Below are 22,392 nucleotides of genomic sequence, written 5' to 3'. Positions count from 1 at the left end.
TCCGGAGATCCGGGATTAGTCGTATCCCTGGGGGCAGCTCATTCCAGAGGGCGGGTGCCCCCACAGAGAAGGCTCTTCCCCGGGGGGTCGCCAGCCGACATTGCCTGACAGACGGCACCCTGAGGAGACCCTCTCTGTGGGAGCGTGTTGGCCGGTGGGAGGTTATCGGAGGCAGAAGGTGGTCTCGTAAATATTACCCTTCATCCTCATCTCTAATCTTAATCAAATTCAATTTTTCTCTTCTATTCTATATTATACCCCTTCCCATTGTCATCTATTTTTATATCCATCCTCACATTGGTTAATTATGTAATATTACAGTTGTTTAATATAAATTCAACATTTTAATATAAATCAATTAGTTATATAACTATCTTTTTTGTATATTAATCAATATGAACATCAATATTCCAATTATTTCCATGCAATCCAATTTCTTACAAATCAATTAATTATATTTACCAATAATAATAAACCAAATAATTTTCCCCATATATTCCTCCAAACCACAACTTAACCATTTCTGCTTTCAATACAATATACAATTAATAATATCTCAATTATTACAATTCCCTAGTTAAATAGAGCTTTCCTCTTATGTTACTCATTTTCACATCTTAAGCTCTCCCAATAACCCAAATAGTTTTGCCCATATAATCTTCCAAATCACAACTTAATCATTTCTACTTTCATCACAATATATAATTAAAAATATTTCAATCATTACAATTTCCCTAATTAAATTTAAAAATGCTCTAGCTGTTTTCCAAGCTACAACTTAATCCTTTTTACTTTCACCACCATATACCATTAAAGGTATTTTAATTGTTACAGTTTATACTTATTCATATTTCTAAAAAAAATAAAAAAATAAAAACTTATTATTGTCTAGATTTCAAAAATACAAAGACAAATATTCCAATTATTATTCATTTCATTTTTACAATCATGATTTCCCATTTATTTCTTACTACTATTCATATTTCAATTCTAAATATGTATAACATCTTTCTCTTTCATTTCTTTTTCTCCCTTCCCATTTTTATTTTTGCCTTTTCTTTCTCCTTTTTTTCTTTTGTGTTTTAAAATCTTGAACTCTCCTCTTTTGCCCTAAATTTCCCATTGTTTGCACCTACCTTTTTTGGTGAAGAAAAATAAGAAAAAGAAATCTCTCTCTGCCTCTGCCTAATTTTGCAATGTTGCAGCAAACAGCCTGCTTTACTTTCATTTTCGTTTTCAGCATAGCTTGATTAGCACAAGAAAAAAAAATCTGTTCCCAGCAATTTACCTCTTGCAGCAAGCAGCAGAAGTCCACGCAAAACAGCTGATTCAATCAACTTGTGCTAATAAGGCTGTGCTGAAGCTGAAACAAGCTGTTTCTTCTTGTTGCTTGCTGCAAGGAGGTAAACTGCTGGGAGGCAGAGGCCAAAGGGTGGGGGCCAGTGGGTAGGCGGGGCTACATTCGGTGTATAAGACGCACCTAAATTTTCACCCCCTTTTAGGGGGGAAAAAGGTGCGTCTTATACTCCGAAAAATACGGGTAGGTCCAAAGTAGATCCTTGGGAGCAGTCTGTTATGATTATCATCAAAACAGCTTTATCATGGCAATTAAACCTGAACATTCTTTGCATTACAATTCTGAACAGTTCTTCTCCACCCTCTTCATAACAGCTCTGTAGATACTTGAAAACAGCTATCATGTCTCTCCACAATCTTATCTTCTTGAAGCTAAATATACTCAATACCCCCAAAAGTTCCTCATAGTATTTTTTCCCTTCCATGTGCCTTTTCTTTTGGTTGCACTTCTTTGGACACACTGTAGTTTGTCATCATTCTTTCTAAATAGCAGAACTGGGTGCAATATTATAAATATGTTCTGACTAAGAGTATAGAAAGAAACGGAATTAACTTAGTCTTGATGCTATATACTTCCGTTGACACAAACTTGGATTGTGTTTGCTTGTTTGGCAGTTTTATCACATTGCTCATGTATGTGCATGTATTGCAGCTTCATCACCTTGTGTACCTATTGCTGCCCAGTCTGAGTCCTGCCATCTCATATTCATACATTTAATTTTTCTTACTGATCTATAGGACTTTGTACTTTTCTCTGCTGAAATTCATCTGATTAATTTCTACCATATTGTTCCAGTTCTTCAAAATGCTCATGAATATCTTCATATTATTAAGACTTTGTGGAAGCTTTGCTGAAGCCAGTGTACACTGTGTCATATGAACTAGCCACCATATAAAAAAGTAGATTGTGTTAGTTTGGTTTGACTTGTTATTGATAAAACCATGCTAGTTTCTACTAAGCAGTCATTGGTTTCTAAATAAGCACATAATGATTACATTTTGTTCCACTTTTTTGGTCAGTACTGATGACAAGTTGACTGGCCTGAAGTTACCCAGGTCTTTTTTTTACTTTGAAGATAGAAACAGTATTTAATCTTTTCCATTCTTCTGGGACTATGCTCATTTGCAATTATTTCTCATCCCATTTCGCTGCAAGGTGATTCTAAATAACTTACAACATTATATAGAAAGGGCCATTAAAGTAACAACCACAAACTCTTCCAAAATCCATGGATGTAAGTAGCCTGATTGTCACCACTTATTGTCAAACACATTACTTATCTTGGATTGCCACCACCTTTGTGTCAGTGTTTCTGCTTAAGTCCATTTGATTGCAGTAGCTCTTTGGGGAAATTGTATCCGCAATCTGAAAGTACTCTTTAACTCCAGCTGTTTCTGGATTCCTAAGGACATCAATGGCAAGAAATACATTTGCACAAATATAGCTACCGGTAGTACAGGTACTGCAACCATTCCTGAAGCCTTAAACCTGTTAACAATTAAAGATGCTTCAGTTATATTGCAGATGGTGTACTACAATGGATTCTCTATGTGGCCACCTTTAAGGCATAGCCAAAAGCTTCAGCTGATACAAGAAGTACCAGTTACTTATTTGATTATCTCAAATACTGGGGTGTATCATGGCCATTTCAAAACCTTTCACTGATTGCCATTTATTCCCCGGACACAATTGTAGCATTACAGTTCTAAATTATTTAGGATGTGATTATCAGAGGAATTAACTCTTTTGATGTAAAGCTATTTTAGCATTAAGATAAGCAGGCCAGGCTGTCTTAAAAATATTGTCTTTTTCAGAAATCCATTCTTTTTTAAGCATTGGAGTGGGTGTTGATTCAAAGCTAGGTAAAGCACTTCTTTTGGATTTCTGTTTAGAAAAAGAATTAAATATTCAGTCAAGTCTTTCTAGTTTAATTTTAATAGTGGCTTTAGCAACTTTAATGACATAATTGTTTTATGCTTTTTTTAAAAAAATTGGATCCATCTTAAGTGTTCTTGATCAGAAAGGTGGGATGTAAATTGTATAAAAATGTGATTGGAATGGAATGGCTTAAGCTTTGTCAACCTTTTTTCCTGCCTCCATGTTTAGAGCATAAAATGTCTTTCTCTGTGATTCTTACTTTTTCTCTTCCATCACTCTGCTTAACAACTAATTCCAACAAAATTGTCAAATAATTTACTAAGACTGTATTACTATTATTCTTTTTATTACTATAATCTTTCAATTATATTTTTGTTTCCTAGTACGATTTGATAGCTTATTAGTAACCTTGACTATCACTAAGTGTTGTATCTTTTTACTCTTGATGAATGTATTTTATTCTCCTTATGTACACTGAGAGCATATATACCTAAGACAAATTCCTTGTGTGTCCAATCACACTTGGCCAACAAAGAATTCTATTCTATTCTATTCTATTCTATTCTATTCTATTCTATTCTATTCTATTCTATTCTATTCTATTCTATTCTATTCTATTCTATTCTATTCCTTCCTTGTTTCTATTATTGCAAAGAAAATTTTCTTTTACTTCTTTCTTTCAGTATTTGAGCAGCTGTTTTGCAGTTCCTGGAAGCAGCAGAACAGTTGGCTGAAATCTGCTACTGCAGCTTTCTTTAACTAAGCTTTAACAGCTAATCCAGAGTAAAATAACATTTTGTAGGATTGAAGGAGCCCTGAAGGAGCCCTGACCCCTAAACAGGAGTTAAGCCAAGAAAACAAATATGTGCTTGACAAACACACATTTGGTTGCAAGACGGCTTAGGATAGATGGAATAGATTTTAGCACACACTATAACTTTTTATTTTCATCCGGTACAATTCATATAGCAACAGAGGGAGGCAAGAACAGCAACAAAAGAGAGGGAGAGAGAGAAAGCTGTAAAAATGGCAGGAGAGATTTGTCTTCAAACTGAAAATTATAGAGCTCAGTAATGGAACAAGCAGAGACAGCCCTTTAAAGAAAAAAATAATGAAACATTTGATGAAACAATAAAATTCCATGCTGTGAAAAAGGGAACAGTTCACAAGGAAATACTTTGATCTAAGAAGACATTCCTCCCACATCAACCATTTATTTTTTCAAAAGCTTCAATAGCTAGTCTTAGTAACTGACCTTGTTAGAATGACTTTTTCTCCATCAGAGCTGGGGGTGCAAAGAACTGACAAAATACTGTTAAATATACAGAAATCACTGAGGTGGAGAACATTGATTAGTGGATTAGTGGACAGAGCCAAACCTGATACAGTTTCATGTGCCTTAATACTCTTCATATGTTTCATGCCATCTGTTTTAGCAAAATATCGTCCAGTCTCCAACCTCCGCTTTGTGGCGAAAGTTGTTGAGAGTGTGGTGGCGCAACAGTTCCCCCAGTACCTGGATGAAGCGGTCTATCTTGATCTGTTCCAGTCGGGTTTCAGACCTAGGTACAGCACGGAAATGGCATTGGTCACATTGGTTGATGATCTCTGGAGGGCTCGGGACAGGAGTTGTTCCTCGGTCCTAGTCCTATTAGATCTCTCAGCGGCTTTTGATACCATCGACCATGGTATCATGCTGCTGGTTGGAAGGGTTAGGGGTGGGGGACACTGTGTTGTGGTGGTTCTCCTCCTTTCTCTCTGACTGGTCGCAGTTTGTGTTGACAGGGGGCCAGAGGTCGACCTCGAGACGCCTTGTGTGGGGGGTGCTGCAAGGGTCGGTCCTCTCGTCCCTTCTGTTCAACATTTATGTGAAGCCACTGGGTGAGATCATCCGTGGTTTCGGGGTGAAGTTCCATCAGTATGCTGATGACACTCAGCTGTACAGACCACCCCAATGATGCCCTTGACGTGATGTCCCGGTGTCTGGAGGCCGTGCGGATCTGGATGGGGAGAAACAGGCTCAAGCTCAACCCTTCCAAGACCGAGTGGCTGTGGCTCCTGGCGTCCCGATATAGTCAGCTGGTGCCATCTCTGACTATTGAGGGCAAGTCGTTGGCTCCCACGGAGAGGGCTCGCAACTTGGGTGTCCTCCTGGATGCACGGCTGTCCTTAGAAGAACATGTGACGGCCATGGCCAGGGGGGCTTTCTATCAAGTTCGCCTGATTCCCTTTCAGTTGCGTCCCTTCTGGATTGGGACTCCTTGCGCATGGTCACTCATGCCCTCATCACTTCCCGCCTGGACTACTGTAATGCTCTCTACATGGGGTTCCCCTTGAAGAGCACCTGGAGGCTCCAACTGGTCCAGAATGCGTCCGCACAGGTGATTATTATCAATTGGCCCAGAATGCGGCCACACGGGTGATTATGGGAGCGTCATGGTTCCCATAAATAAATTTTTTAAAAATAAATAAATAAATATATGTGGTACCTTGCTCAATAGTGGTGACTGTGAGAAGGATCTTGGAGTCTTAGTGGACAATCACTTAAATATGAGCCAGTAGCGTGCTACAGCTGCCAAAAAAGCCAAAGCTGCATAAACAGAGGGAATCAAGATCATGTGAAGTGTTAATACCACTTTATAATGCCTTGGTAAGGCCACACTTGGAGTACTGCATCCAATTTTGGTTGCCATGATGTAAAAAAGATGTTGAGACTCTAGAAAGAGTGCAGAGAAGAGCAATAGGGGATTCGAGGATAAAACATATAAAGAACGGTTGCTGGAACTGGATATGTTTAATCTTATGAATAGAAGGACTAGGGGTGACATGATAGCAGTGTTCTGATATCTCAGGGGTTACTACAAAGAAGAGGGAGTCAAATTATTCTCCAAAGCACCTGAGGGTAGAACAAGAAGCAATGGGTGGAAACTAATCAAGGAGAGAAGCAACTTAGAACTAAGGAGAAATTTCCTGACAGTTAGAACAATTAATCAGTGGAACAACTTGCCTCCAGAAGTTGTAAATGCTCCAACACTGGAAGTTTTTAAGAAGAGATTAGATAACCATTTGTTTGAAGTGGTGTAGGATTTCTTGCCTAAGCAGGGGCTTTGACTAGAAGACCTCCAAGGTCCCTTCCAACTCTGTTATTCTATTTTTCTATTCTATAACAACTTCTTAATATATTTTTTTTTACAAATCACCTGATTGCACACCGACACATATGCTGAAATATAGATAGAGGAGAAGTTCAGTTGCAGTTTATTTTATAATAGGATATTTTTCCAATCAGAAATAGATCTTATTTCTGTTATTGGTTGGGATGGTGGTGTTGGGGGGAGAGATTATCACTGATTGTTCAGGATGTTGAACAATCTCTGCATTTTGAGATTGGCAGATGGGAATATAATTATGTCTGGTTTCAAGCTGTTATATGTGGGATTGGGGTGAAATGTTGCTGAAGCAGAAGTACCCTTAGAAGGAATTAATTTATTATAAGAAGATTCCACATTTTTATTCTTTTTTAAGGAGTACTAGCTAATGCACTTTCCTCACCAGACCTCTGTTAAATAGTTCTATTATATTATTTATAAATTATTGACAGGGAAACATGCTGGATTCTGCAACTCCTGAAGACAACGGTGTCTTCTCCTGGGATTCTACTGTGACAGAGCACATGCTTTGAAACATTTTTGTCTTCATATCTAAAGCATTTCATAGCCCTAAAATTATATCTCTGTTTGTTTATTTAATTAAACTTTAAATATGTATAGACTGATTATGTATAGTTCATGACTTCAATGCATTAATCACAATACTTCCATCCTGATTTAGCCAACATTCTTAAACAAATATGCCTATATATATGTTTGTATTTGTCATTTTAGTAATTGCTGATGGATCACTAGAAAAAAACAGTGATGACATTGGGAGTGAAGAGGATTTATATGAAGATTTCCGAAGTTCAAGTCATCGTTATGGTCACCCAGGTGGTGGAGGAGAACAACTTGCTATTAATGAGGTACTGCAGCTCTTAGTAACTAAGACAAATAAAACACATTTAATATTAAGTGCATTTTCTAATAACACATTTATCTCTTCTCATGGCATGTTTTTTAACTTTTCGGAAGGGTGGAGTGAAAGACCACTAGGAGACAAATTGCTGCTATGTAAAGTAGGTAACACATAACTTTTCAAAAAAGGACATTTTATAGTCTATCTGACTCTTCTCTCTGGGAGGAGTTTGAAAAAAAAGTCTCAGTATATGACCTTATTCCTGGATTTGCAAGCAGAGGAAAGTCAGTCTTTAAGACAATATGAGTCAATCAGTAAACTTAGCATTTTGCTGACTTAAAATGATTATTTCATGATCATCATGATCATCTCCAATTAATAGCCTGTTTGAATTAACTGACTGGTCTATAGTGAGTATGATGTAATCCAGTAGATGCATGGTAAAGAGTTCTAAACACTTTGATATTTTCTGATGCAAGATTTACTTCAAAAAAGGTGCTAAAGTGTTCAGCTGTCCCTTAGAATGAATCTAACTTGTACCTTCAGAAAAAGACCTGGAAATCTTATATGCTGATACATTAAGTCATTCTTGCTTCATATAAAAGGAAAATAACAGAAATTCTTGTGATATTACCTAGAGATTTTATGAGCACAAGCTATATTTCTCTGATTTTCTGATTTTATAAACAGGAGAGTTATGAGTCCTTAAATCATAGTATTTTTTTTGAACAAGCCATAGTGACCTGGTTTAAATTTAGTCCTAACATAATCCATGGTTTATAAATCAGTGGCTGCTGAATGCATATATTGTGCTAAAGCCAAAAACCCTGAGCCCTTGACTTGGTTTCCAATAGTGGCTAAAACATGCCATCTAGTTCTATTTGATAGAATACATTCAGAAAGAGTTCTGACATTGTCCTAGCAGTGAGGGATGTGTCAGTAAGGAAAGTAAGATGCAATTCTGCAAATGCTCTTCATGAGACAATTCACCAGCAAATGCTTGCAAACTTTCTGCTTTTTTGCCTCCCAGGTCTCTCTGAATAGGTGGGGCCAGCACACTTTCTGACCTATCTTTCTGAAATCAAATTTTTGCATTGTTAGTTCTTGTTAGGAGATAGTATCAGACATAAGGTAATTGTTTTTTACCGGACATTTTGAAATATTGACAGTCTTAAGTATTTCAGGAAAACTGATTTATAGCCCTGATTTTGTCCTTCTGAGCAGCTTGGAAGTAAATTAAAAGAAGAAGAAGAAGAAGAAGCTGCCCAGCTGATTCAGTAAAATTAGTGACAGAATGGAGAATTATTTCTTTCTTCCATTATCTATTCATTCAAAAACCTTTGGTATACAAAGACAATGCTTGCCTTCTGCATAAACTTACCAAGGCAACTGTACCATGAAAACCTGGCCTTGGCTGAACAGTTGGCATATTGAAAGTATGCTGTGAAACTATTTATAATCACTCAGACAAATGCAGTTATTTTAAGATCAAAAATTAATTTGTAACAAAGGATTTTCTACAAATAAAACCTTAACAGCTGCTCTACTTCTAATGAAGGGTGTTTATTATTTTGCAGAACTAGCAGGAGCAGCTGCCAATAGTAGTGAATTTTGCTTTTTAATATTTATGTAGATTGTCCAGTGATGAGGTTAGTTGTCATCCCTCAGGTTGACAACAAGCATGTTGACTCCACAGAAGAATCTCATTTTCTATCTGGTTATATATCTCATAATTTTTTTTTATTAAATTGTACTCAAATTTTAAAAAACTTACAAAGTTGTGTAGAAGGTAAAATAATTTTTAATATAAGATTATACAAATTAAGATAAACTAAAATAGGATGTACGTTCTAGAGAAAACCTAACCTACTAAATTGCTAAAGAAATTTAGACACACACAGATTAACAGACAACTTTGAGTCTAGTTCGGTTTGTTTTTTGTTTTTGTTTTTTGCTCATGACAGCTGCATGGACTAGTCTACAGTTTTTTTGGCAAGATTTTTGGAAGTGGTTTGCCATTGCTTCCTTCTTAGAGCTGAGAGAGAGTGATTGGCCAAGGTCATCCAGCTAACTTTGTGCCTAAGGTGGGACTAGAACTTGGTCTCCTGGTTTCTAGCCTGATGTTTTAACCACAACACCATATTGGTTCCCCAAATAAATAATACCAAAATATTAAGCTAAGCTACTAAAATAATATTATTTGTGTTATTTAGGTAATACATATATAAAATCACACTATTAACAATGAACAGGTTATAATAGAAGCATTGTATTCAGAATCATCACACAATTAACTTAGAAATAATATATTGTAGCCAAAATAAATGTTGATTTATGACATCTCTTTACCTCAAAATAATTATTTTTTTTGGTCTGCAAAATCCTCATCATTGCTATTGACAAAGGTCTCTTAATTTAGTTTGAACTTTTAGCATACTGAATAAAATCTTTCCAAGCTTGAGAAAAGGGACACTAATCCTAATACCTTGCATATTGTCTAATGTACCCATGAATTAGCCTATGGAATAGTTTCTACTGTAATAAGTATCAAATGTCTAAAATTTGCGATACTGGCTTCCTTCCATTTCTTGACTACAATGCTGCAGTAGAATTTATCTGAATTTTTTTTCTTCCAAAGATAATGAAATACATAATATAATTTTGGTATTGCTGGTAGAGAGAGAGAGTAAACAAATCTTATTTATTTCTCTGAAGTCTGATTTTCACCATTGGACCTGATTATTGTATATTTTAAAAATTGTAGAGACTACCATTTTTGTTTCTCATTATGCATTATTAAGGAATAATAATAATTTTAACAGAGGTTCAAAGCAATTCACATTAAAACCACAATAAAATAATAAATATCCCTTTTCCTGCCAATGGCCACAGAACAACTTTGACAGGTCCTCTTAATAGTGAACAAGTGAGTACTGTATATTTTCACCTGGGACCTGCTTCTATATTCATCATTCAGTTGCCAGCAGCACATGATAAATGTATCATACAAGTCTTGGTATTTTGTTTTTTAAAAAATCTTCCATATGACGAGGAAAGTAAGGAAGAGAAGCATTTGGGAGATCAGACACTTAAGCGTTCCTCAACCTTCATCCCATTTTCACGGTTAATTTCTCCATGTTTAGGTAATGAGTCAACCCATCCTATTACATAGCGTTTACTAAAAGTATATTGCATGTAGAGAGTGGTTATATCAGGAATGGACTAATACCTTCAATTCAAAATGGAATTGATTGAACGACCAACCTTAAATTGCACTTTGCAGTGGAGCCTGAAGAAGGAAGGTCTATTTACAATGCAGTGTGGCATATTTTATTTTTATCCTATATTGTAAATAAAATAATGTTTAAATTAAATTGTCTCTATGTTCTTCTAAAAATGAAATCCAGGCATTTCATTGAACAATGAACTTTGTAGTTGTATTTTTTTAAAATTAGGAAATGGTTCAAGTACATTATCCCAATCTTTGCTATTGTGTTTTTTTTAAAAAAAAACTCTTGCAACATCATACCAACATTGTACCTTAGGCCTTGGTGTGGCAAGTCTGAAAAGTTAGGGTTAACCCTAACCCTAACCCTTCATTTCTATTCTACTCTTTTCTCCGCCTGCAGAGCAAAACTAAATGAGAGACTGAACACTCTCAGCAGCCTGCCAATAAGAGTATCTCATAAAGAGCTATTCACTCTTAAATCCACTATAAATAATTTCAAATGTCATGTAATTGCAGCTTGCTTTTTCTATCTTTATTGCAGCATTTTCAACTCTTCACGTTTTTCTTTTTCTTTTAAGCTGTCATAGCTCTAGATGCCTAAAATGAAATAAATTCACCCCGTACTGCTATTTTAGGTTGAGTGGTATTTTAATATAATCTAAATAGACTTGATCTTATTATTATCCATCCTATCATTAATACTGAAAGGACAAATATGAATTTTATTAAAATTAATATAATAAACCAATATTTCTTCTATTAAAGTAAAAAAAAAATGTTTGAGGGACTTTGGAGGCCAATGGCCAAGCGTGGGGTGATAGAACTCTAAGACCAAAGGTTTTATATCCCCTTTCTTTGTTAACATACTGTACAGCATAAACTGCTTTTGGATTTCAGTGACAATGCAACACATTTCAGAAAAGTAATTACTTGGAGTCTGATTCATACCCAGTGACTTTTCTATCACACTATCAACTTTCAAACATTTCTTTTCTGACAAGGTAACACTTGGTGTCTCATTGTGATTTCTCACAAATGACTCTTTTTATGAAGAGGTAGGAAGTCTCTGCGAATTTTCTCACCTTTGATTAAAACAGAAAGTGAACCCATCCTAGCATAACCCTTGTAGCATGATCTTATGATTATTTACTAAAAGAAAGGGCTTGCTGAAGTTCAGTGGGTTTTACTTTTTACTGACAATCAGAGGTGGTATTCAGCAGGTTCTGACCATTTTGGAGAACCAGTAGCGGAAACTTTGAGTAGTTCGGAGAACCAGTAAATACCACCTCTGACTGGCCCCGCCCCCATCTATTCTCTGCCTCCCAAGTCCCAGCTGATCAGGAGGAAATGGGGATTTTGCAGTAACCTTCCACTGGAGTGGGGAGGGAATGGAGATTTTACACTATCCTTCCCCTAGAGTGGGGTGGAATGGAGATTTTACAGTATCCTTCCCCTCCACACCCAGCAAGCCATGCCCAGCAAGCCACGCCCACAGAACTGATAGTAAAAAAGTTTGAATCCCACCACTGCTAACGATGAAATACCTGTTGAAAGCTTGTATATCTTAAATAAATTTTACTTGCTGGTGGACCATACCCCAAATGACAAAGACGGTTTTCAGCTCTGCTGAAATTGTACACAAATTGTATTTGTCAATATAAACAGGCATGTGTTTAGCATTTTAAAATGGATAGGAGCAGGTATCCATTTAAAAGAAATTTAAGCATGCACATTAGTTTCCATGAGAATCAATTTCATCAAGCTTTGAGAAATACTAGGTGGGCCTCTCTGATAATCTCAGATTAATGAGAGTACAGGAGGATTGGCCATTTCTCAGAAATGATACTGGAAGTACATGACACACTTTCCAAAAAGAACAGGAAACTGTTGTGTTTGCAAAGGGAACTTTTAACTTAGCTAAGAGTTAAAAAGAAAATGTATACCACCAAGTAGCTTATAATAAAGGGGGAAAATCCTAAAGCATATAAGGAAATATAGGTTTTCAAGGAAAGTTAAAAATATAAAAATGATTTTTTTACTGAATCAGGAGTAAAAAAAAAAAAGGAAAGGTTGGTGTCCTGCTAAGAGTATGTGATAGGATTGGCAGAAGATAGAATTCTTCAATTCCTATGTTGCCTTTTCTTCTACAAAAGGAACTTTGTTCAAAACAACTTTTGCTTAAATTAACTTAAGCAAAACAATTGTCAAAAGAGGGAGTGGCAATTCAAGGTAAATAAATGGTTAGGGAGCACCTACTGCAGCTTGTATGAATGAGTTTGTCTTCAAAACTAACGTAATTATATCTGAGAGACTTGAGAAAGCCTGCAGAGGTCATCTTGGAAATCCTTTCTTTGATCTTTGAAGAATCATGAGATGGATGTAATGTCAGAGGAGAAGAGAGGAGAAAAGGTTGTTTCTGTGCAACTGAATAAGTGCCAATTAATTAGTTTGGTTTTAATATCAAGCAAAATGTTGGGACAGATTGTTAAACAGTCAGTTTGGGAAAGCAGTGCATTATTTGGTAGCTAGTATGCATTTCTCAAGACAAGACATTCCAAATGAAATTGAATTCTTTTCTTGACAGAGTGATTGGTTTAATAAACCATAAAAGTGCTGTGGACATAGTGTACACTGATTTTTTTAAAGCACTTGACAAAATTCCCATGAGATTCTAGTAGAGCAAATTGGGAAATATTATATCATAAATCAGAAGAACTGATTAAACAATTACACCCAGTAAGTATATGCCAATAACTCCATGAGAAGCTGAAAGTGTGGAATGTTTCAGTTCTGGATTGTGTTTTAATGCCCCATACTATTCAATATATATGGCTTGGATTAAAGTTGTCAAATTTGCTGATGACACAAGGATAGAAAATTAGTAACTTCCTTAGGCAATGGTATGATTCATAAGGATCTTGATAATCTGAAATTGAATTCCAACAGGAACAGATGCAAAATCCAATGTGATGCAGTTTCTAAAAAAGTAATGCAGTTCTACACTGCTTCAGCAAAAATATAATATCAGGTAAGATAAGTAATTTTTCCTCTCTACAATGTGCATCCAGGGCACAGCATTTTAGGAAGAACATTGGAGAACTAGAGTGTGTCTAGAGAAGAACAATCAAGATACTAAGAAGCCTAGAAGGAAAAATAATGAGGAATAATTGGAAGCTTTGGGTATATATGGCCTGGAGAAGATAACAGTGAGACATCTGCCTTTAGGTATCTGAAGTTCTGTCATTTATGGGACAGAATTGTTCAGAAACAACAACAACAACAACAAAGATTTAAACCACAAGGATATAGATTTCAGGTGGACATGATGAAGCTTAATGTGAACAGCTTAATGTTCAACAATGAATCAAATTATATCCGGAAGTGTACACTTTGTTGGCCAACTATCACATATACTGTGGCAAAGGATTTTTATGCTGGGCATGGAGTTGAAAAAATGATCTCCAAGATCATGGTTCTGTGATTCTAGTATTATCGTGACTATGGCTGTGTTGATTTATTAGTTAGTTATAATATCATAATGTTTTAACTAATGCTTTTTGAAGTTGATTAGAAGAGTGATGAAGCTGATTGTGTTTTATCAACTGTTTCTGGTAGCCTTTTTGTAATTACTTAGGTGAATGTTTGTGTGTGTGTGTGTGTGTGTGTGTGTGTGTGTGTGTGTACAATGTGTATTTTGCATCCATTGTTTTATGCAATTAAAAATTAAAATGTCTCTAGACATATATATATATGTCTGTACTTTTCACTATCACTTTTATAAGAAGTGATGCTAGTTGATATATTTATTTATGTTTATCCCACTTTTATTGTTTTTATAAATAACTCAAGACAGTGAACATATGTATTATTCCTTTCTCCTCCTATTTTCCCCACAAAACCCATAAAATGGATTGAGCTGAGAACGAGTGACTGGGCCAAAATCACTCAGCTGGCTTTCATGCTTAAGTAGACCATTTACTTCTTGTTAGCCTCGTCCTAATAGACCATTTTTTTTTCTTATTTAGACATGTCTTTAACATTTTAATTGAATTGTCTATTCAGCTAGTTAAAACTATCTTTTTAGCAATGTGTTTTGATTTATGTTTCACTGGAATTCTGCTTTTAATTTTATTTTTTCTATTTATTGCCCTGAGGTTCTTTTGGAAGGAGATCAGGAAATAAAAATGTAATAAATAGTTTCAGACATGAGTTGAGCTTTTAGCCTGCCCTATCCTATGCTCTTCAGGTTATACCAGTGGTGGGTTTCAAAATTTTTTACTACCGGTTCTGTGGGTGTGGCTTGGTGGGCGTGGCATGGCTTGGTGGGCATGGCTTGGTGGGCGTGGCAGAGGAAGAATACTGTAAAATCTCCATTCCCATCCCACTCCAGGGAAAGGTTACTGCAAAATCACCATTTCTTCCCAAACAGCTGGGACTTGGGAGGCAGAGAATAGATGGGGGCGGGGCCAGTCAGAATTTTTACTACCAGTTCTCCGAACTACTCAAAATTTCCGATACCGGTTCTCCAGAACTGGTCAGAACCTGCTGAAACCCACCTCTGGGTTACACCTAAGAGATTCAGGTACATTCATGACAAAGCACATTGAAAAGCCTAGCAGACTATATTGCAGCTCAAGAAAACCATTCTTTCCAAATGATTACATGGCATTCTGTCTCATCTTCTGTCAGCCTTGTGATGTAGTCCAGACAAGGAGCACACCCAGAAATATTGGCTCTAACTAATTTTAATTGTTTTTAACATTTTGAAACTTTTTATTATATTGTAAATTGCTCGGAGTTGCTGTATCAGTGAGATGGGTGGTATAGAAATTTAATTAATTGCATGTTAAGGTACCAAAGGCTTCTCATTGTTTTAGCTGCAATATATTTCCAGCTATCTATGTAATTTATGTATACCTAATGTGCGTGTGTATGTAGATATATTGTGAGGATGATTCATCACATCCATTTCTGCAGCTCTCCTGGAAAGCCTCATGCCCATCCTTTCTCTAGTTGCTAAGGATTGCCTGTATCCTAGCTACAGTGCTTAGCAAATAGCTGACAAGCTCTTTGGGAAGCCAGTCCCACTGCTGAGTTTCAGCACACAGAGGCTCACTCAGCTAATGCAATGAGGCAGCTCTTTTCTGGAAGATAAAATGAAAAGCTGATGATTTGCTGAGATAAAACAAAGATAAGAATTTCTTGGAAAGGGAAGAACACCGTTCCAGCATGTGCATGCATTATGCTTGAAAGTTGATAATAATGATGGTTGCAGGAAATTGATTAAGTTTTGCTTTTTGAAAGCTGCAGAATGACTCCATTGTTTGTATCCCTCCTTTCTTGGCTTTCTTTCCAGAGACAGTGCTGTTAAGCTGCTAAAATACTGTTTTTCTAGAGCCAGCATGGCGAAGGGATCTAATCAGAGCAGGCATCAATGGGGTGCTCTTCACACATTCCTCCGGTGCAATATGAACCCGGACACTCAACGTGTGGTGGTGTTTGTCATTCTGCTTTTTCTCATCATCATTAACGTGGTGCTCATGTTTCTTCTGGCATTTTACTGAGAAGGACTGTAGTTGGATATGAGGGTTTCCAAGATTGATCAGCAGGTCAGCTCCTCCTTGTCTGATTCTGGTTTGGCATCTCTTCTGTCATAGCTGTCTATCTGCGCCTGTCTCCGGTTATTCATCAGCGTGCTGTCTCCCTGCTCACCCTATTCCTCTTCCCTGTCCTTTTGCAAGGAAAAAGGACTGCGGCTAGATGGTTAATTGAGTAGGTGCCAATTACTTCTGGATGTATCCCTACATTGCTGAATGCAGAAGTGCTCCCCCTCTTTGGCGAGTGGCGAGTATCCCAAAGGCTGGCTCTATCAGATGATGGGTTTGTTAAGGAGCACTTAATTGATGAACTATTACACAAGAAAATGGATCTTTGTCTGCAACTGCTGTGAGAAAACCTCAAACTGCTAGAACCAGGATTGCTTTATAATTGAGACTATCAGGCCTCTGAGAATATATGTGCAGAAATATGAGCAATGCCCAATTAGCTGTAATGGATTAATGATGGATCATTAGAGTACACTAGGAATCTGTGTTTACAATTGACAACTGCACTGTGGAATGTATGTCTTCACTGGTGATTATCTCATTCTCTTAATTATTTTAGAGCATTTGTGTGTAGAAGGATATGGACAAAATGGCTGGTGGGAACTTTGGACAGAAAAGTGTTTCCCCCCTTGTTAGCTGAAACAAGCCTTCTATAATAGGGAAAATTCATTTTTTTTAAAAAAATAATGATATATTTTTATTGCCAGCTTAGTTCCATTCAGAAATTCAGACAACGATATATATGTGTATAGGAGAAAAATGAGGAAGACGATTTGGACTATATCAACAAAAGCCATTAATTCTTCAACAACTACTTCAAGTTCAAATTAATCCTGCAGTGATGTTAAATGGAAAATTTGAATTCAAGCCTTTGAATAAATTCTTCAACCCTCCAGAACTCAACAACCCCCTTCTTAGCCTAAAGTCACTAAAAAAGCCTTTCTATCTTCTTGTTTGTTCCCATATTTGCTACTGAAACTGCTGTTTTCTTCTACAAGTTCAGCACTGAGACTAAAAAAGCTGAAATCCAATGCTAAATGCCATTTCCTGTCTGTTCTTTATAATTTCTCTGTCCTAAACAGTGTTAGAGTTATGAAGCATTTGATGTGGTCAGATTCCTTTCTTTTTTGCATCCAGAAAAATTGAGTGTGTGTTGGTATGTGTGAACAAGCCAGATAAATTTGAGAAATGAAGGACTGAGGAGTAATTAGGCTTCAGAATGCTTTTTTGGACAGCTTCCATTGATAACCATATTCACTGATTAAGACAAACCAGGCACACAAGCGCTTGAAAATTCTTAAGATCATTATTGCATTTTTCCATAAAATGTTTAATTGCAAATAGAATCTTATATCTAGCAAGGATAACTTATAGAATTATTGATTTATCTGTTTCTTTAAACATTGTGTAAAGATAAAAAAATTACAAACAATAAAAAAAACTTGGTTTTTATTTGGTTCAAAGTTTGTTTTCACCATGTACACTACATAATTTCTGAAACTGGCTTGGAAACAGTGAAATAGAGAGCAATATGTTGCCTCTCAAAATTATAGGCTTTGGTTCATTATTTATTTTCTTGAGCAGCATGTTTGGAAGAGTGGTTTAACAGTTTTAAATATCAACAAATGATAATGGCAGGGAAAGAATACTGCAAAATCTCCATTCCCACCCCACTCCAGAGAAAGGATCCTGCAAAATTCCCATTCCCTCCCCACTCCTGGGGGAAGGATATTGCAAAATCTCCATTCCCACCCCACTCTGGGGCCAGCAAGAGGTGGTATTTGCCAGTTCTCCAAACTACTCAAAATTTCCGCTATCAGTTCTCCACAACTGTCAGAACCTGCTGGATTTCATCCCTGTAACAACCCATATATTGCTTGTATGAATGCATCAAGCTATCTTCAATCATTTTATTTTCTTAACATAACAGAGTAAAGTAAAGAGCCATCTCCCTTGAGTTACGTTTTATGTTGTATTTGTGTTGTGGGGGTTTTGGGCAATAGTATAGAAGAGTTTCCCATTGCCTTCTTCTGAGAATCTTTCTCGATATCCTAGGCCAGTGGGCTCCCATGAAAATGATAATCAGATTTGTTCCACTTTAAAGATTCAGTAAGAGATGTTACCTTCTGCAACCTATTAGGTAAAAGTTACTAGCTACAAAGTAGTATCTCTCTTTCCTCTAAAAAGATCCAGGGATTTTTTTTTTCTTTGTATCAAACGTCTAGAAATGTTATATTTCTATTCTAAACTAGACAATGGTAATGTATTCTACATGGGGCTATTTTTAAAGTAGCAATGTTGAAGAATTACTGTATATTCAGAAAAAATATGAAAGTATGTTGTTGGATCAGAAATAAAACCTAAAGCAAATGCTGGAAATGGGGCAACTTGGATTTCCTTTCCTTTCTGGAATAACAGAAGGGAATTGCTTGAGATGCAGTTCAAAGGGGAAAAAATTACATTATCTTGGCTCCAAAATTATATCTTGTTGGTATGTCTCTTTATCTGAATGTCATACAAGCTTATTTGGATAACAATTCCTCTATGTGTAAATTTGTTGTCTAAATTAAATATAACAGTTGTAAAAACCAATAGCATTCACTGCCTGAAAATGGTCCAAATCCTTTTCTTTTTACAAAAAGAATTGTGGCCAGCATTTGAGTACAGTTGTATCTTATTCCGTATCCGTTTATCTACTGCAATCAATCTTAAACAGTCTTCTTCAACCAGGTGATCTCTATTATTGTTGTTTTATATTAGCTACTACGATTCTACTTTCAGGATTCAAATCCTATTGAGGCAGGTTTTAAATATGATCAGTAGTGATAAAAATAATGTAAATGGTGGGTTAAAAAAAAACCTAAAACTTTCTAGAATCCTAGCCAGAGGACAATCAGTGACATTGGTCCCTACATTGGATGTAAGGAAAAATCCAACAGAGAGGTTTCTGGGTTGGTGATTGCCTGCCTATTTGCCTTCCTCTCTCTTTAAGGAAACTACTCACAGGACTTTCAATGGCAAATGACTCTTGGAGTAAGGAGAGAGATTCTAGTGAATAGATGTTTGCTTCTGGCTCCCATAAACCTCAAACAAAATAGTGTAGAACAATAAATTAGAGCATCAGTATTTAAATTACACAATCAGCACTTTATTTCAATAATAGCAATTAATTAAGGAAATTATACTTAAGCCTATTGTTGTTCCAAATTTTCCAAAATCTCTAGTGAACAATAGTTATATCTCACCTGGATTAAATCTATTTGTTTTTTATCTCCTTAGTCTCTTATCTAGAATTCCCACTGCTTCTTTAGAAACAAGAGATTTAGTGTGTTTGTCATTACTTTTACTAGCTTTCTATATGGGCTTTCTCCCTTTTCCTGTTATTTGCAATTCTGCAGCTATGGTTTGTTTATATAGTACCTCAGGCAACTTAGTGAGTAAACTTTTTTTTTGCTCTGGTACAACACCTGGTTCTTCAGCATGCTATAAATATGATTAATTTCTAGAATTAATGTTAGCAATATTTGCAAATAAAAAATGTGATGGTAGAGAAGATAACGGAAGTAGGAGAAATGAAGGATGATAGTTGCCAGATTTAGTTCAATATTCACTTGGGAAGAATCTAAGGCACAGCTGTCAAACTCACGGCCCATGGGCCAGATGCGTCACGTGCTGGCCACACCCATGCCTGGTTTAGCGAAGGGGAAAAAAGTCCCGATACGTCATGTGATGCCACCCTGAGGATGTGAGCTTGACACCCCTGATCTAAGGGGCTTGACAGCATATGATACAATACTTCCAAGGGCCATAAACAGCAGTAGTAATACGCACAAGATTCTTAATCAAGAAGTACATTGGTTTTATCTAGCAGCAGACTTCATCAATATCACTTGGTACAACTTTTCCAATAATGTAGCATTTCAGGCTATAAGTAAATAGGTAGGTACATGTCTTTCTAAATGGTACACATAGTAGCTCTTGGCAATTACACATCCTTGTAAGATAGATCAATGTTGTTATATCACTGAGAAATTGTGGCATGCTTGTGGTAATTTTTATGGTTGTGCTTAAAATTGGGGACTTTACATCTTCACGTTTTACCGCTCAATCACAACACTGCACCAGATCTAGAATAAATACCCTTCCATCTTGGAATGGAAAGAACTGTAGTTTTGTTTCTATATTTTTCTGGGTTCCAGGTGTATCACCATTTTGATTGTGTGCTAATACATAAACTACCATATCCAAGAGCCATATTGTTTTATCATCTTCCATGTGATTTGAGGAATCTGACAGGTTTCCTGATCCTAATCCTGTGACAAATGGCACCATCATTTTTCTTCTTCATTTTCTAATACCACCTACATCTGCAGATGTAAGAAGGATTCCTTGCCTTAAAATCTTTGTCTTTTAAAAACAAATTAATTTGACTCTGCTAAGACATAGGGAGTCATTTAAAGTGCTTTCTGAGCTCAGTGTGAAGTCTTATTACAGATCAGAAGAAAATAAAACATTTCAGAACCCCTGAAGTTGCAACAAGGGTGACATAGCAAAAAAAGCTGAAAGGGCCAAGGAAATTGGTTTTATCTTTGAGCACACAATACTAGCTACTAAATATATTTAATTGATACCTTGGCAATAGAAAAAGTAATCTAGATTATCTTTCTGCAAAAAATAAAAAAAAACAAAGGACTGTTTCCTTGGATATCTTCACAAAATGTAACTGTGGCTTTAACAAATTGTTAGCTATTTTCTATGGATGCCCTAAGGCTGCTAGAGAACAGACCAATCCATGGCTTGAAGCTAAATATTCAGAATTTAGTTCTGGAATAGGTTTTTGTGGTAGTGTAAGCAAGAGCCAGGAGTGAACAGGAGCTCTTTCCTTGCCTTTATGACCTGCTTGGGGATCAAAATTGTCAGAATGTAAGAAATTATGAGCTGAGTCAGCCAATGGGAACTGTTTGGTGACTAAGAAACAGAATCTGTTGTGAGTAGGGGACATGGCTCGGAGCCTGGGCGTGGCTTAGCTTGACTGAACTGTATATATATAAGGATTATTATTGCTTCTGTTGCTTCTGGATTCTGTGATTTCTGGTTCTGTCTTCTGCTGCATGGGTATTGTATACATGTATCATGCTTCATATTACTGTATATAAAGACATTTCTTTTATACATGAATCCTACTGAATTATTTACTTGTATGCTGCTTGGATTGCTGCAAACTCTAAGAAAAATGCATGGGAAATATGATTAGGGAGAAACAGCTTAACATTTTCAGGGACTTTTCTGCTAATGAAGAGCCTTAATACCTGTGGTGTATTCCATTCTATATGTGAATATAATCTTTCCTCACCCCCAAGAACTACTTCAAAGGAAAGAACTGGTCTACAAACAACTGCCATGGGAAGCAAAGACTTTCATTAAAAAATAAGAAAGTTGGGTGAAAACTAGTGCATCAGTTTGAAATATTTCAAGCTAATCTGAAGGGACTTGAAAGTAGCAGTGAGACAACTGGAAGAATATACTGATGCATTGGGAAGAGGGAAAGTAACCCTGCAAAGAGAAAAATGGGTGGAGAAGCCTGTAAGGTAGCCTGAGGAAACAAAGATAGGTTAGTAAGGGTAAGGTGAAATAGAGCTACAGTGGGGATCCTGCATCAGGAAACAATTATACTTTCAAAGAAATGTGATAATAACAGTTGGAAGGGATTTGGGAGGTCTTCTAGTCCAACCTCCTGCTCAAGCAGGAAGCCCTATATACCATTGCAGACAAAAAGTTGTCCAATCTCTTCTTAAAAAATCCCAGTGCTGAAACACCCACAACTTCTGAAGGCAAGTTATTCCACTGTTTCTTTGTTCTAACTGTCAGGAAATTTCTCCTTAGTTCTATATTGCTTCTCTCCTTGATTAGTTTTATCCATTACTTCTTATCCTGCCTTCAGGTGCTTTGCAGAATAGGTTGATCCTTTCTTTTTTGTGGCAGCTACTTAGATATTGGAACATTGTTATCATGTTACTCCTAGTCCTTCTTTTCATTAAACTAGGCATACCCAATTCCTGCAACCATTCTTTGTATGTTTTGGCTTCCAGACCCTGATCATCTTTGTTCCTCTTCTCTTCACTTTTTCTAGAGTCTCAATATCTTTTTTATATCCTGGCAACCGAAACTGGATGCAATGTTCCAAGTATGGCCTTACCAAGGCATTATAAAGTGGTATTAGCACTTCATGTAATCTTGATTCTATCCCTCTGTTAATGCAGTCTAGGACTGCGTTGGCTTTTTTGGCAGCTTCAGCACATTGCTGGCTCATA

The 22,392-nt window shown here is 36.5% G+C and overlaps 1 protein-coding gene across 2 annotated transcripts in view; it reads left to right on the top strand.

Annotated features, from left to right (window-relative positions):
• Positions 1–22,392, top strand: part of ARHGEF4 (Rho guanine nucleotide exchange factor 4) — an 88,688-nt gene that overhangs the window by 48,123 nt on the left and 18,173 nt on the right. For both annotated transcript variants that reach the window (XM_070945313.1, XM_070945312.1), the window contains exon 4: positions 7,120–7,253. In XM_070945313.1, the coding sequence (XP_070801414.1) occupies positions 7,120–7,253 (134 nt within the window). The remainder of the gene's footprint in view (positions 1–7,119; positions 7,254–22,392) is intronic.

This window comes from Pituophis catenifer, unplaced genomic scaffold (genome assembly GCF_029215685.1).
Source record: "Pituophis catenifer annectens isolate HBS135680 unplaced genomic scaffold, rPitCat1.0.hap2 SCAF_6, whole genome shotgun sequence".
NCBI classification, from domain to species: Eukaryota; Metazoa; Chordata; class Lepidosauria; order Squamata; family Colubridae; genus Pituophis; species Pituophis catenifer.
The sequence above is the reverse complement of the archived record's forward strand: the minus strand, read 5'-3'. Positions and strand labels throughout refer to the sequence as shown.